This window comes from Anomaloglossus baeobatrachus, chromosome 3 (assembly GCF_048569485.1).
Source record: "Anomaloglossus baeobatrachus isolate aAnoBae1 chromosome 3, aAnoBae1.hap1, whole genome shotgun sequence".
NCBI classification, from domain to species: Eukaryota; Metazoa; Chordata; class Amphibia; order Anura; family Aromobatidae; genus Anomaloglossus; species Anomaloglossus baeobatrachus.
Genome location: NC_134355.1, coordinates 535,231,746 through 535,248,690, shown reverse-complemented (window position 1 = coordinate 535,248,690; position 16,945 = coordinate 535,231,746). Strand labels below are relative to the sequence as shown.

Here is a 16,945-nt window from a genome sequence, read left to right as displayed (position 1 = left end):
TTTTTCAAAACCCTTGATAAACGTCCCCCTTTGTGTTCTCCTCTGTAGACGCTCACTTAGAAATGTTAATCACTGCTAATGGTAAATGGCCTTCATCTTGATGCTTGTAATGACATTTCATCTATATGATTTGTCTCTATGGTCATATAATTTGTTCTCATAATGAAGGTCGTATTATTGGGTATTATCTGAGCTAGGCACTTCCTGGATAACAGGAGCATGGGTGCATGGGCAATATAGAGGAATTAGTTAGGCAAATTTGTACTTTTTTGAATAACTTTGTGCATTTGAACCAAAAATGTTGGCATTTTGTGATTTTTATTATTTTTTTCCTATTTAAACTAATGAATAATGTATAACTAATACAATTTCTTAAGTAAAGAATGTACCAAACTGTATTATTCCCAGACGATCCTGTGTGATACAGCCTGATTTTTAAGACAATGCTGGTAATTAAAAATTACAAGTAATGATGTCCGTCCTTAAAGATTTGTTCCACAGTGAAATTTGTTTAGGAATTCTCCCATTTTATTAAAGGAAATGCCTTTTTTGATACAATTTTATATTTTAGGAATATGGTGGTTAAGTGACACAATCCGACATGGCACTCTCCTGTGACTTGAGGTGTCCTTCAGACATTTAGATGCCAGTAAATCAAGACTGGCATTTTGCATGCCACTGTGAAAACTGCAAAAAGTTGCACGTTTTTTTGTGGCATTTGACATTTATGAGAATTGTCAAAAACTGTATGATGAATCATAGCCATAACGTATAGAAATGCAATAGCAAATGCAGAGTTTACATATATCATCACAAAGGGACTTTTTAGATTTTAAATGTCTTGATTTAAAGGGGTTGTTGACTACTTTGACATTGATGGCCTATCCTTAGAATAGGTCATCAATGTCTGTTCACCCGGGAACCGACACGGCACCCCCCGCCTATCAGCTGTTCTTTGTCCCGGCAGCGGCAGTAGGTGGCCGGAAATGTTGAGTTCCGGAGCTGCTCCATCTTCTGATACCAGCAGCTGCCAGTTACTGAACATTCACCTCCTATTGAGATGTATCGGATGCGGATGAGCAGTATCTGGCCGCAGCCGCTATCTCAAGACGGAACAGCACTGGAACTGAGCATTTCCAGCTGCCAGGAAATGCTGATTGTCGGTGGTGCGGCGTGTCGGATCCCGGGACATCAGATATTAATGACCTAAGGATAGGCTTCAATGTCAAAATAGTGGACAATCCATCTAATTACTAATATATACAGCAGTATGTATATATTTTATATAGATTACATTATATTATGTTATATTATTACACATACATAATCATCCTTCAACATTTTCTACAAATTTCTTACATTCAACTTGGAATTGGAGTTCTTTCCTTTTTCGTGGCAGTTCTCCAAAGTTTTCACGAGTCCTCAGACATAAACAGCCCTCCGTCACCCCCTTTGTACTCCGGCCAGTGTGCCAATGGGAAGCCCATCTGCAGTTTATATTATGTTAAATTTGACACCAACTTCTTTTCATGTAAAAGTGAATGAGAGGTCCGGAATAAATAAGTTAGGTTTTTTTTTTGTCTGAATTGAACAGGATGAAGGAGAATTAACTAAACTGTATAATAAAAAATGAGCCGTCTTTTTCAGTAACTGCTGCCAACTGACTCTTGTCTACCTTGTGGTTCACCATATGGTGTTTTTACTTACCGCTATTGTAAGATGCAGGCTTTATTGCATTCTTTATGCTGTTGATAAGATTACCATTTAGAAACTGCACATTATCCTAACGAGTCTGTTACTTCATATTGGAATGACGGGTGGCCTGGTTATCGTCACCCCCAAATAGTTGATGTTACGACAAACTTAAAACAGTTCCGGTTTAGTTGTGCTTTGATCCTTCTTTTATTTATAGATTGATAATTTGAGTATATGAATGTATCAGATAAACATTATATTGAACACATGTAGACATAGTATCTTCTTTTTTTTTTTTTTTGTTTTTTTTTTTTTTTTAAATCCTTGTATGCCAAGTCTTTGGTTGCTTCATTCTATTCTGAGACTTTTATTTGTCTCACTCCCAGTCTTGGCAAATACTTTTATTCTATTGCCAATTCCAAGGTAATAACACTGAAAAGAAGTAACAATGTAGTACAGTGAAATGGAAAATACCAGAAAAAAAAACTGACTGTTCTAAGAGCATATTGTTTCTCTTACATTTATTTTTTCTTTTTCTTTTTTTTTTACAGGAACGCATAAATATCACCTTAGACCACAAGTCTCGAATTTTCCAAAATCTAAATGGAGCAGTTGGTAAGGCAAACTGTATTTTGTGTCAATTCAGTAAATGGTAATTGCAGGCTTACTGTAGATACAATGAAGTTGAGAAAAAGGGCGATTTATACAATCAAATAATGGTGGGCTCACAAGACTTTGAATATCACAGATGCTGATTAAGATAGGCTCATGCCACACATTGGGGTGAAAAGATATGTAATACAAATTAATTATGTACTTATGATAATATCCGATGTGTGTGGACTAACCAGACCATGGGGATCGTTCGGAACGATCACATAACTTTGGTATAGTCAATGCTCTGAGATCTCTCAACCTATATACCCCTTTAGGGATCCAACTCCTCCCATGATCCGCTGTTGATCAAAAAAAGGACACTGACACCAAATTGGATAAAATGGCCACAGCAGCCTTTTATTTAACAAAATACAACATTCAGTAATAACTTATATTGGGTGGGATCCTCGAAGCTGATACATTTGGTGGTTACAAATAATAACAGTAACCTCCCCATGAACCACACTTAATCCCAGCCATAACCACCAACTCAGGAGCACCAAAACAAAAAGGGGGGGAAGGGTATAATTAACTAACAAATAACAGGACCCGACATTCCATCGCTGGTGGTCCAGCCAAATCACCAGACCACCAATCCAACCAGACTAATTAAGGGATCCGTATTTCCATGAATCCCCGATATAATTTAAACTAACCTTGAGGACCCACTCCAACTGCCATGCACCAACGTGACCCTGTTAAAACTACTAGGGACAGCGGGTGGGACTATGCCAGGAAAGCGAGGGCTGAAAGGGGGTGGGCCACCTCCAAGCTTGCCTATATAAACTCCCCACGGCCTATAACCCCACCATCGGACACTATCCTCTCACTACTAACCAAAGTCACGCCGTTCTCCACCAACAACCAGGGTTGAGGTTCCGACCTGTTACTTTGGTGAAAATGTTCCTGTGCACATAACATACGCAGCTGCTTTTAGAATGTACCCGAAGATCCGTTCTAACTTGTATAATTCTAGATGGTAACTTACTGCTGAACAGGACCCCTGGCAATCAATACATTTTGAGGGAAGTGTGTTTATAAAAAATCTTTATGGGGGGTTTTTATTTTATATTTTATATTTTTAATACAAATGTTATGAATATAGTTTTTTTATAACAATTTTATGGTACTATTAGATTATTTCATTTTCAAAGAGAAGTGAATGGGTATATAATGCAATTGCAGATGTGTAGCATCAAGATAAAGTAGTCCAGAAAGTACACCGTGTTTGTGCAAAGGTATAATATGTTTAAGTATATGAAGAAGAGAGTAAAAGGACGGCCTGTGTTCTTACATGGAAGAAAAGAGCTCCTATTTCGCGCAAAAGCCTGTTATCTGTATTGTCTTTTAAAGCATCTCTCACACCTAGAGGTATATGACATATCCACATTAAAGGGAATTTGTCATTAGGTTTTTGCCACCTAAGCTGAGAGCAGCATAATGTAGGGACAGACATCCTGATTCCAGCAATGTGTCCCTTACTGGGCTGGTTGGTGTAGTTTTGATAAAATCCCTGAATAATTCGCAGTAGATTATCATTAGAGGACTACTTGGTGTGTGACCAGGTAGTCCATCATATTCATGAGCTCTGTATAACGACTAGATTTGCAGCAGAGAAACCACTGATTTTATAAACATGACAGCAAACAGGTCAGTAAGTGACACATTGCTGGAATCAGGGTCTCTGTCTCTACATTATACTGCTCTCAGATGGGGTATCAAAAACCTGGTGACATTCTCTCTTTAAATGGTAATTTGTCACCCCCATGTGAGGGCAGCATGATATAGGGCTGACCTGCTTGCTTCATTTTGAAAAAAAAAACCACTTAGATTTTCTACAGATATGAGTTATCTGAATACTGATCTCAATATAACCTGGCCCATACTGAGGATTGGCAGCATTCTATATACACTGTGCATAGGTAGAAAGCTGTATGTCAGTGGGGGAGCATGGTTATACAGAGCTCATGAATATGCTAGTCCTTTAATGAACTGATGCTGATTTAAAGGATGATTTTATCAAACCTATACCAGCAGCCCAGTAAATGACACATTGCTGGAATTAGGGTCTCAGTCTCCACATCATGCTGCTCTAAGTGACAAAAACCTGAGGACAGATTGTCTTTAGGTATAAAATTCATTTAAATTTGGCTACAGATTTAATAAAATATATTCTATTTGATTCCATTCTCTAAATGTCACCACTCTTCTGCTGCTGTGCTATATAGACGATTAAGTAATGCTGAATATTCCACCTTCTCTTTTCTGACAGATGAAGTTGTATTGCATTTTGAAAATGGGAGAGCGAGAGCACAGAATACTCAGTATGATACATTTCCCATTCTAGTACATGGAAATGGCCCAACAAAGGTAAGATAAAAGATGCTGAATACTGTCCCTGGCACATGAAAATGCGATTTCACTGTGGCATCATAACATTGCCATTCTAGAGAAACTGCGGCTGTTCTCATAAAATGGAACAGATTAATAAGCTCTAGTCTGACTGCAGAAATGGGACGCCATTCACTTTCATGTGGAACAATTATCTCCGCTGGTGACTGTGAGGACTCGCCAAAACTGTTTTTTTTTTCTTTTGTTAAGCTTATGTATGATATCATATGAAATCTGAATAGTCAGGAGGCCAGAAATATCAAACTTGCTGACCTTTTTTTAGCTGTGGAGAAATGGCTGACATTCCTGGTGGAGAAGCTGATGAGGCACGTTTGTTTTTTAATTTTGATTGATGTTCAGTTGGTGTGATTGTGCATTATAGCTCAGCATGGTTATCCTGCCCCAGTGCCTACTTCATTTTAGAGGATGTCCTAGACTAAGCTAATAATTACGTTTGTATAGGATAAATCATCAATATAATATCAGGGGTGGTAAGGCACCCCAATGATCAACTTTTATCTACTATGATGGCCAGGTATAAATAATGTGCAGGGCTGGAACAGCAGAGCTACGTACATGGTTTACTCACTGCTCTTGTGTACTACACCTCATCTCCCATTTACTTGAAAAGGAGTTGTGCTACAGCACTCTGAAATGGCTAATAAATATTGTATGGAAACATGTTCTTCCAGCTCCATAAAATTACATCCTCTCACCACCAAAACAGATAATAGCTGATTGGTGGGAATGCTGGGTTTTGGTCGCCACTAGTGATGAGTGGATTGCTTTGCCCAACCATGCTCCAGGTCATTGTTCTCTGGCCATTTGTATAATGGTGCAGGGCACTAGTCGTGGATGAGGGATTGACTAAACACATTCTGGCACGCTACATGAAAGGCGTGATCCTGGCTGGATGTGTGGACTTGGGTCGTATGGGCTGTGAACTTGTGCAGGCCACATATTGCTGCTGATGTAAACTTGCCAGGACCGGATGACAACTCATACTCACAAGGATACCAACTGTACTTTTCAAACAACACTTTACTCAAAGGTTCATTCTTTACAACAAGGTTACATTCCAGATAGCAGTCACAGATCTTCAGCACATTATAGTCTTGCAAGGCAGATTCCGACACAATCTCACTGAGTTCCTTCAGATATACTGGTCCTATAAATCCCATTGCAACCCAGTCCAGCCATGTGGCACAGTTTGTGACAATCATCTTCCCTTTCCGCAGTCCAGCGTCTGGTCTCCTTAAGGCTCTCATCATGACCAGTACAAAACTGTGCACTCTGGACATCTTTTGGGAAAACTGCTGTGGTCGTCGACTACATCCACATGGCAGTTAAGATTAATCCAGTACCTTGATGGTTAAGGGCGTCTGGCCACTAGAGTCCTGTCCTTTGATTTCCTTTGTCTGGGGCCACTCCATTCGAGGATTGGTCTATTGTGTTAAATGCTGTTAACAATCCACGTCTTTGTAAATACTCGAAGTTCACGCTATCTTGCCTTTCGTTTCCTCTCTTTTTCCTTTGTTACCAAAAATCACCCCCTGCATGTGACCGTCACAACCAAGTGACTATAAGTTTTTCACTTTCGCTTACTCTGTCCTCACTCTACTGAACTTTGCAGAATAAACCATCACTTTCTCTTTCACGTGACCCCTCCCACGGTGGGCTAGACCCAACCCTTAACTGTTACTGACCTTATAGTCCGGCAACATTTTAAACAAGTGCTATGTAGCACATTAGCAATTACAATACATACTATACCTTACATTATACATTACACAGGAGGACATTACAATACATTACAATTCACATAGCAATATTGCGATTGGTGTCTTTAGGGGCACAAAGGCGCCAGCACTTGTCCACCATTCTTGCACATGGACAGAAGCTGTGCGAAATTCCTGAGCTTCCACATTCCCTTACGCAGCTTTTGATTCATCGGCCTAGTGTGATGTAATCTGTGTGCTACACAGCAAATCATAAGTGAGTGTGGGATTCTGGAAAGTAAGGAAATGCACACAGTTCCTGTTCACGGCCAGAGAACATTGACCTGGACTGTTGACAAGGGTTGCGTGAATAATAATAATAATATTTATTCATTTATATAGCGCTAGTAATTCCACAGCACTTTACATACATTGGCAACACTGTCCCCATCGGGGCTCACAATCTAAGTTCCCTATCAGTATGTTAAGTGTTCTGCTTATCTCTAACCCCCTATCAATCTGATACTGGTGACCTATCCTAAGGATGTCATTAATAGTAAATTCTGGAAATCCTTTTTAATGTAAACTACTAAATGTACTAGAAGAAATGGTTTGGGATAGTCCGCCATTTTTAAATTGCTTTCTGTCATCGTCCATACCTAATTTTATATATCACATGTGAAATATTTCGTAACCATTCTACTCCCCTGATTGACCTCACTCAGTCTTCATTTATTTGGGTTGAAAATTTTAATAGCATTTGAACGTTTCCTAAAACACTGTGGCATGGATGCAAAGCTTCTGCTTTATTTTATGTTACTTTTTAACCTTTCCATCAAAATGAGCCAGGACATAAGTCCGGGACCACAAGCTCCATCTCTGCCTGCCAAACAGAGAGAACAGATGTAGAAATCAAATAGACGGGCAAGAGGGAAAAAGTTTAAAATAAAATCAACGACTGAGTTGGATCTTTAAAAGGAAATATTCCAGCAGGTGACGATTTTTTGAGGTATTCTACTCTGTTGTGTGTAGCGGTGGAATACATCACTTTCCCAGGGCCTTTTATTCATAATTTGCCTTTGAATCATACCCAGGAAACAGGAATATTTGTATAATAATGTTTGTTTGGCATTGAAAGTTAGTGATTTGTGCTGTTTCTTCAGCCGCTGTCTGAAATGAAATCCCTAAATGTAAAGTCTGAGCACACATCGGACCACGGTGTACCTTGTTCTTGTGCAAAGGAAAGACAAGGAACAGTGAGATGTATTTTTCATTTGGAAACACAGTGTCATAGATACCTTCTTTCTGTGAGTGACTCACCGCTTATTTTAGGATTGATTTTCAGTCTCGGCTTCTGAGTGAGGTTACCCGCTCCAAAGAAGCCTGTGACTTCACATAAGTCATTTCTCTGACCTCTGACGCTCCAGTCTGTGCTGCTCCGGCATTATTGGTATTTGTTGAGTTAAACGTCTGCTCATATGGTTTTCAATTCCCTCATGAGTTAGTTAAGTCAAATAACATGGAAAGAAATAAACTCTATGAAAGGAGGAAAAGTGTCTTACAAGAGACGGGCCAGACTGTCACAGACTGATGTCATCTGGAAAGCATTTGCTGCCTTTCCTGCTTACATTAGTTTGCGGTTTTGGTCTCATCATCTGATTTAGTTTTTTAATAGTCCCTGTGCATAAGGTAATAAGGCGTTTTAATCGTATTAAATGCAATACCTTTAAATTGTTTTGTTAATGGACTATGTTTATTTGACTTTGCAGTTTTCATATAAGGTAAGCTGCAGTAGGTGTCCTAATTATGTGACCTGGGGGGAAGAGAAATTGCGGATTAAAATGTTTTTTAGTATAATGTGAGTGTTAAAATTACAAAGTGTAACGGAAAGATTATACTCGAAGCGTAAAACAAAAATTTAAGGAATTGTCCAACCATCTATATTCATTTTATGTGCTACAAAAGAAGTAATTCTCGTCTCCGGCCGCTCCCTTTCCGATACTACCTTGTTCCCACGCCAGTTTCCTTTCTTTTCTTGAGTCATTAAATTGTCTATGTAGACATGTGACCACTGCAGCTAATCACTGGTTCTATCAATCTAATGTAAAACACTCCTGTGATCATTAGTATAGAAGACCCCTCACAAGTCTCAATCTCCAAAAAGAAATCCTGCTACCAAGTTTAGTTTTACACTTCCATCTTAATCATTATTGATTTTAATCTCCTATTCCCTATCAAATAACACCCAGTGCCTACATTTCGATCTATCAACCCTTGACCACAGTAATATTGTGGCACCCCAGGGTTGCCACAGTAACAACACAAAGGGTTAACTCCCCACACACAACACCAAGACCTCCTGGCCAGAAGGGGGAGACCAAGCTGCTTCCCTGTACATTCTGCTGGGGGGGAGGAAATGGTCAGGAGTAGTTTCAGTTTGGAAGTTCAGTGCAGAGCACTGAGGAGACAAGATCTCTGCAGGTTGGAAGCTGGCTTTAGCTCACCTCAGGATCCACTGACCAATTCCAGGCCTAGCTGAGGGTCTGAGGAAAGGAGACAGATTACACAGAGAACATTCCTGGGAGGCAGAGCATTGCTGAGCTCATCCCAGTGGAGCACAAGAACGGATGCTGGATCCGAGACTGCAGGTTACATACTGCACAGTTACCACCAGAGAAGTGAAGATTCCAGATCTTTCACCTGTACCACAGACACAAGCAACATAGGAGAGTTCAGGAACATACTAGGAAGGACTCGAGTTGCCTGTCAGGTCGGTACCTAGGAGCAGAGCACAGCAGAGCCGGCTGCATAGTTCACAGCAGCAGGCCACAGACACACAGTGCAGGCAAGGAAGCCAAAACGGCCCGGCTGGGTGGGAGAAACCCTGAACCCCTCACAGACTCCGTGGACAGTACTCTGCTGAATACCATCATCAGTAAAGGACAAAGAAACTGCAAAACCGTGAGTCTGCCTGTTTATTGTGCTCGTGTCCTGCACTCCCCCCATAGACTACTAACACACTGCCCCGGGGAAAAGGCTCTACCCGTGGGGAGCCGTCCCATCTCAAGCTGCCTTCCATCACCCCGGAGGTTCTGCAGCAGCGGTGGTCATCTCTGATCACATTCCACGGGTGGCGTCACGAACATAACCCCCCTTTTTATTGTGGAACCAGGGAGCACAGACCGGGTCACGACACCGTGATCCCCTTTCCAGAAGCGACCCCTTGGCCCGGTTCTGGGTATCCCCTTAACCCCTGGCGACACAACTTTGGCGTCACGAACAGGATGCGGACTGGACCCGGCTGCAACCCGGGTGACGTGCGCCTGTAAAGACTTATTGCATCGCATAAAAGACTTGCACTGTGAATTGTTGCAACAAAGAACGGACTTTAAACTTTGCAAAGATACCTGGAAAAATTCAAAAACATCATTGGTAAAATTTTCCAGGCGCCATCTTTAATCACGCCATTACCTGCTACGCGCGGGAAAACATCGCGCCTAAACTAAGACTCCGCCCACCGCTTGCAGAGGAGGTGCGCTCGGTGCTGCGACCCGAACGAAAACGCAGAAAAGTGTCCCAGGCTTGCTGTCAAGAAGACTGGTGAAATTAACTAAGGGGGCGCAAAGATGTCGCAGCAGGGAGACGCTGTTGTGCCCGGCGGTGCAGCGGCACCTATCATGCCGTTCCTGATGCCGTACACCCCGGGTGCAGTGTGGCTGCCGCAGTACTCAGGTGAGCCCAACACACTTAATGACTTTATCGGAAAGCTAAAAATCTACTACAGCATGTACCCCCTGACAGAAGCCCAGCGTGTTGGTATGCTTATGGGACAGTTAACTGGCAATGCCCAGCGGGAGGCTACATCCTGGCCGGATGATGCAAAGGACACTGTAGAGCATATAATAGCTGGACTAAAAGCAGCTTTTGAAACCACTGCTGGCAGCCGGGCTAAAATGAGGTTCTTTGGATGCAAGCAAAAACCTAGAGAGAGCGCAAGAGACTTTGCCTTAAACTTGCAGGAGGCGCTCAGAGCACTTAAATTAGCAGAACCTGCCTTAGCCCCTGGAGCAGATAAGCTGCTGATAGACCAATTCCTGGATGGACTCTCATCCCCTTCCCACCGGGGACAACTGAGCATGATGGTGATCCAGGATCCAGGACTAACATTTGCCCAGCTAAAGGATAGAGCCATCCGCCTCCAGCAGGTGGAGGAGCCGCAGGATATAGACTCTGTTCAACACCTTACAGTGGCACCCCAGCAGCCAGTAGTGCCGGTGACATCGGCCATGTCAGCGGCTGCTGCTAACCACCTGGAGCCGATCACTAATGAGGCTCTCCATCAAAAGCTTGAAGCCCTTACAGACACTGTTGCTTCCATGGCTAGAATCGTCCAGGAGCTGCGTGGATCCAAGTCTGCACCCAAGATTGAGCTGGCGACCAGCAAGGAGGATGTCCCATGGATGAGGCCTAGGAGATACCAAGCGACGAGAGGACGACCCAGCGACCGCTACCAGCCGGATGGACAGCCCATTTGCCGCCGTTGCAATGAGCCAGGTCACTTTGCCCGTGAATGTGCTTTAAATGGGGATCCCCTGGGGAGGCGGGCCGCTCCTCAGGAATGAACTCTCAAGGTCCTTCACCCTGGCACGACAAGTATGTGGGGGGACGTCCAGTCATCCCCATCGTGCTGGATGGCATTCCGCTCAATGCCTTGCTGGACACTGGTTCCCAAATATCATCAATTCCGCATGTCCTTTATAAGAGGTACTGGGCTGATTCAGACGTTAGCAGTGGTCCATCTAATGTTGCATTGAATATATGGGCTAGCAATGGTGAATTAGTACCACAGGTTGGTTTCAGAGAAATGACCATTAAGATTGGGAGAGTAGAATTGCAGAATCAGGGTATTATCATTGTTGATGTTGACCGACGAGAACATGAACCAACTATGCTGCTAGGAATGAATGTAATTGAAAATTGTTTTGCAGAGGTAATTACTGTCTTGCAGCAGATCGTCGAGACTGCCAAACCTGGGCAACAGAGACTCCTGCAGAAGGAAATTAAAGCCTTGATGCTGAAGCAGCAGGTAGAAATGTCAGGAGGTGAAATTGGCAGTGCAAGGGTAAGTGACCCAATACCTATTGTAATTCCTCCCAAAACAGAAATGCTGGTCTGGTGTAGAGCCGCAATAGGCATCAGAGGGCGAGACTATCAGGCCCTGGTAGAACCTGTGTACTCAGACAGTAGGCCCACTGTATTGACGGCCAGAGGAATAGTTGAGGTACACAGGGGAAGAGTGCCAATACGCCTTCTAAATTGTGGGGAAGATGAGGTCACCCTACCAAAGTATGCTACCATGGCTAAGCTATATACGGTTGATAACAACGCCATCACCACCGTTGAGCCCTTGAAGCCGTCAAATCAGGCGGAGGACAATGGCTCAGAGGGAAAGCTGGAGGATTGGTGCCAAAAGCTACATGTAGGTACCAATTCTACACCCTCCCATCAAAAGCATGGAGTATACAGGGTAGTGAAAGAATATGAACAAATATTCAGCAAACACCCATTAGACTTTGGGCAGATCAAAGGGGTAGAGCACACTATACCCACTGGTAACCATCCACCAATAAAGGAGAGGTATAGACCAGTACCACCGGCTCACTACCAATGCGCCAAAGACATGCTCAAAGAAATGAAAGAAGCAGGGGTAATAAGAGACAGTTGTAGCCCCTGGGCAGCCCCACTAGTGCTAGTTAAGAAAAAAGATGGGACCATGAGGATGTGTGTAGACTACAGACGGATCAACCGCATTACACACAAGGATGCATACCCATTACCTAGGATAGAAGAGTCATTGGCTGCATTAAAATCCGCTACTTACTTTTCCACCCTAGATCTGACTAGTGGGTATTGGCAAGTTCCTGTGGCAGAGGCTGACAAGGAGAAGACAGCGTTCACCACGCCGATGGGCCTCTGTGAGTTCAATTGTATGCCGTTTGGACTCTGCAACGCGCCTGGTACCTTCCAGCGAATGATGGAGTGCTGCCTAGGACATAAAAACTTTGAAACTGTCCTCCTGTACCTGGATGACGTCATAGTCTACTCCAAGACCTATGAACAGCATCTACAAGACCTGGCAGAAGTGTTTGAAGCCTTATCCGGATACGGCATGAAAATCAAGCCATCCAAGTGTCACCTTCTAAAGCCAAGGGTACAGTACCTGGGACATGTCGTGAGCTCAGAAGGGGTAGCACCAGATCCTGAAAAAGTTACCGTGATCAGAGATTGGCCGAGACCCACCAGCGTGAAAGAGGTGAGGCAATTCCTGGGACTGGTGGGCTACTATAGAAGATTTATAAAAGGGTTCACGAAGCTAGCAGCTCCCCTACAAGACATCCTGGTAGGACAGTCAAAGAAGTCTGCAGCCCAAAATCCTCCTTTCCAGTGGAGTGATGAGAGGGAAGAGTCCTTTAAGAAGTTGAAGTGGGCACTGACAGGAGAAGAGATCCTGGCATATCCAGATTACCATCAACCCTTCATTTTGTACACGGATGCCAGCAACGTGGGACTGGGAGCAGTATTGTCTCAAAGGCAGGAAGGCAAGGAGAAAGTTATTGCCTTTGCAAGCAGGAAGCTCCGGCCTACAGAAAGAAACCCAGAGAATTACAGCTCCTTCAAGTTAGAACTACTGGCAGTAGTTTGGGCTGTAACAGAGCGTTTCAAACACTACCTGGCAGCTGCAGAATTTACCATCTTTACTGACAACAATCCGTTGACCCACCTGGACTCTGCAAAACTAGGTGCACTGGAACAGCGGTGGATAGCCCGACTGTCAAACTACAACTTTGTCATCAAGTACAGGGCAGGCCACAAGAATGGGAATGCAGATGCTTTATCCCGGATGCCACACTCGGGGAACGTGGAAGAGGAACCGGAGGGACTGGAAGAAATTGAGCTGCCGGCCTTTCACCGTCCTAAGGTGGGACAGTATCAACCGAGTGTCTACCAAAAACAACAGCAGGCAACTCTCAACCCATTAGCACACCACGGATGGGCTGACACACAAGACAGCGATCCAGCTGTGAAGCTAGTGAAAGAACTGCTTACACAACAAGGTGCTTACCCTAATCAGAATGCCCCAGCTGAGACGCAACATCTCTGGAAGGAGAGAGGTAAATTGTTCCTGTACCAAGGGAAGCTCTGTAGAAGGCACACCAATCCAAAAACACATGAGTTGGTCTGGCAGATCATCGTGCCCAAGAGAGATGTCAAGATGGTTCTGGAAGCTTACCACAACGGTGCTGGTCATTTTGGTTGGAAAAAGTTGGAAGTGCTCTTAAGAGAAAGATTCTACTGGGTTGGCATGAGAAAATCAATTGAAGATTGGTGTAGAAAATGCGGACCGTGCAACCTCAGAAGAAAGGATCAACAGAACCAGAGCGCTCCACTCCAGTCCATAGTAACCAAGCAACCACTCGAGCTAGTTGCATTAGACCACGTCAAGTTGTCACCAAGCCGGTCTGGCTATGTCTATGCCTTAACCATCGTGGACCATTACTCACGCTTCTTAGTGGTGGTACCCGTGAAAGACCTTACAGCTAGAACAGCAGCTAAAGCATTCCAGACGTACTTTTGCAGACCCCATGGTTACCCAGAACAAGTCCTTGCAGATCAAGGTCCAGCTTTTGAATCACAGATTTTCCAAGAATTCTGCAACATGTATGGCTGTAAAAAGATCCGCACAACAGCATACCATCCCCAAACAAATGGCTTATGTGAGAAGATGAACCATATTGTGATTGACCTGTTGAAGACCTTACCAGAGTCAGAAAGAAATCAATGGCCAGAGAAATTGCCAGACTTGGTGGACTTGTACAATCATGTCCCGGTGAGTTCTACAAACTGCACCCCCGCTTACCTCATGCGTGCAAGGCCCGGTAAACTGCCAATTGATTTAGATATGGGAATTCTGAAGCCAGATGCAGAAATTCAAGAATCCAATTGGGATACCCTACGTCGGCAACAGTATCGCCAAGTACAAGAGTGCGTAGAGAAAAGTCTCCAACAAGCTAGGGGAAGACAGGAGAGAACCTTCAACCAGCATGCTCTAGCAACCCCATTGCAACCTGGTGACCAAGTTCTCAAGAGGAAACGGCGCACAAACAAATTGGATAATCAGTGGGAAACCACCCCATATACAGTCTTACCATCCAGTATGGATAATCCCAAAGTGTGTCTCATCAGTAAGGATGAAGGAAGGACATCAGCTGTCGTGTCAAGAGATCAACTCAAACCATGTCCTGAAACCCTGAAGACACCAGAAGTCACTTTACCCATACAGGTACAACCTGTCAAGAAGGAAGAAGATGTATTCCATACAGTCTTAGGAGATTTCCCAAAAACATGGCCAAATTACTATGGAGCAGTAGTAGTCCCAATGATCGCCTTCCCTCAAGTGGTGGAACCAACATCAGAATCCATACCACAAGAAGTCCCAAGACATGAAGAACTGGAAGTTGAAACCGTAGAGGAAGAACAGATTCCTGGTCCCAGTGAGCTTGCCAGTCCTACAGTCAGCTCCCCATCCTCACAAGTACCAGAAACACCAAATAGGTACACTTCCACCCACACCATTATGCTAAGTACACCCAGTACACCAGCAGTACGCAGGTCACAGCGTAGTACTCAGGGTCAGATACCAGCAAGATATAAAGACTAATGTGGAATTGCATATAAAATGTACATATGTTATGTTTATATGAAAAACCGTAACAGTTTAGTGTACAGTAAAGGTGAGAGAATAGTGGTGTAAGGTGGCAGCACGGAGAGTTACAACTTGATCACATGTTGGTGGCCCGAGGGCCGTGAGGCCTACTGCACTTATGACCAGAGTAGAGACACCTTTAAGAAGTGTTTGTTGATTGAAATGTTTATTTAATTGCAACGTTAAGACCAAAAGCCCAGTACCTACAGAGACTATACGGTATGACCACTTACATATTCTTGAACATTTTGGACTCTTTTTGAACTTTAAGGTTTTTGTATTTTTTCCTTTTGAGACTCTGTATATATATATATAATTGTTGTGATAACTTGTTTGTTTGTTTCACAGTCCCGGAGTACTGTTCTTCACTAAGGGGGAATGTGGCACCCCAGGGTTGCCACAGTAACAACACAAAGGGTTAACTCCCCACACACAACACCAAGACCTCCTGGCCAGAAGGGGGAGACCAAGCTGCTTCCCTGTACATTCTGCTGGGGGGGAGGAAATGGTCAGGAGTAGTTTCAGTTTGGAAGTTCAGTGCAGAGCACTGAGGAGACAAGATCTCTGCAGGTTGGAAGCTGGCTTTAGCTCACCTCAGGATCCACTGACCAATTCCAGGCCTAGCTGAGGGTCTGAGGAAAGGAGACAGATTACACAGAGAACATTCCTGGGAGGCAGAGCATTGCTGAGCTCATCCCAGTGGAGCACACAGAACGGATGCTGGATCCGAGACTGCAGGTTACATACTGCACAGTGAACACCAGAGAAGTGAGGATTCCACATTCTCTATCTGTACCACAGACACAAGCAACAAACGCAGAGTTCAGGAACATACTAGGAAGGACTCGAGTTGCCTGTCAGGTCGGTACCTAGGAGCAGAGCACAGCAGAGCCGGCTGCATAGTTCACAGCAGCAGGCCACAGACACACAGTGCAGGCAAGGAAGCCAAAACGGCCCGGCTGGGTGGGAGAAACCCTGAACCCCTCACAGACTCCGTGGACAGTACTCTGCTGAATACCATCATCAGTAAAGGACAAAGAAACTGCAAAACCGTGAGTCTGCCTGTTTATTGTGCTCGTGTCCTGCACTCCCCCCATAGACTACTAACACACTGCCCCGGGGAAAAGGCTCTACCCGTGGGGAGCCGTCCCATCTCAAGCTGCCTTCCATCACCCCGGAGGTTCTGCAGCAGCGGTGGTCATCTCTGATCACATTCCACGGGTGGCGTCACGAACATAACCCCCCTTTTTATTGTGGAACCAGGGAGCACAGACCGGGTCACGACACCGTGATCCCCTTTCCAGAAGCGACCCCTTGGCCCGGTTCTGGGTATCCCCTTAACCCCTGGCGACACAATATGGTATTACAAACTGCATTGTGGTGGAGCAGCAGTTACTACTGTGTTTTGGTTACCATATTAGCAATTGTTTATTTGCAGACATATTTCTATATCTGCCTATGAAACAAAGTTTATATGAAACATTATGGAATATTTGTTTCATGGATTTCAGAATTTTTTATTTTTATCAGTGTTTGTTTTCACTAAGATCCATCCTGCATAATCCATTTCCCTCATTTAGCTTGCTGTTTTATCCATATGAAGGTCGTTATTTTTTAATTGTGCCACGTGTATTTGGGCATATGTCTGACACTGGTGTGTTATGGGAATGGGAATGAAATTTAGTTTAGCAAAATGAAACCATAATTTTAATGTCATGTT

At 43.8% G+C, this 16,945-nt stretch overlaps 1 protein-coding gene across 2 annotated transcripts in view; it reads left to right on the top strand.

The window, feature by feature from the left end:
• PLOD2 (procollagen-lysine,2-oxoglutarate 5-dioxygenase 2) overlaps positions 1-16,945 on the top strand; it is a 215,454-nt gene that overhangs the window by 105,704 nt on the left and 92,805 nt on the right. For both annotated transcript variants that reach the window (XM_075340789.1, XM_075340788.1), the window contains exons 6-7: positions 2,247-2,310; positions 4,625-4,722. In XM_075340789.1, the coding sequence (XP_075196904.1) occupies positions 2,247-2,310; positions 4,625-4,722 (162 nt within the window). The remainder of the gene's footprint in view (positions 1-2,246; positions 2,311-4,624; positions 4,723-16,945) is intronic.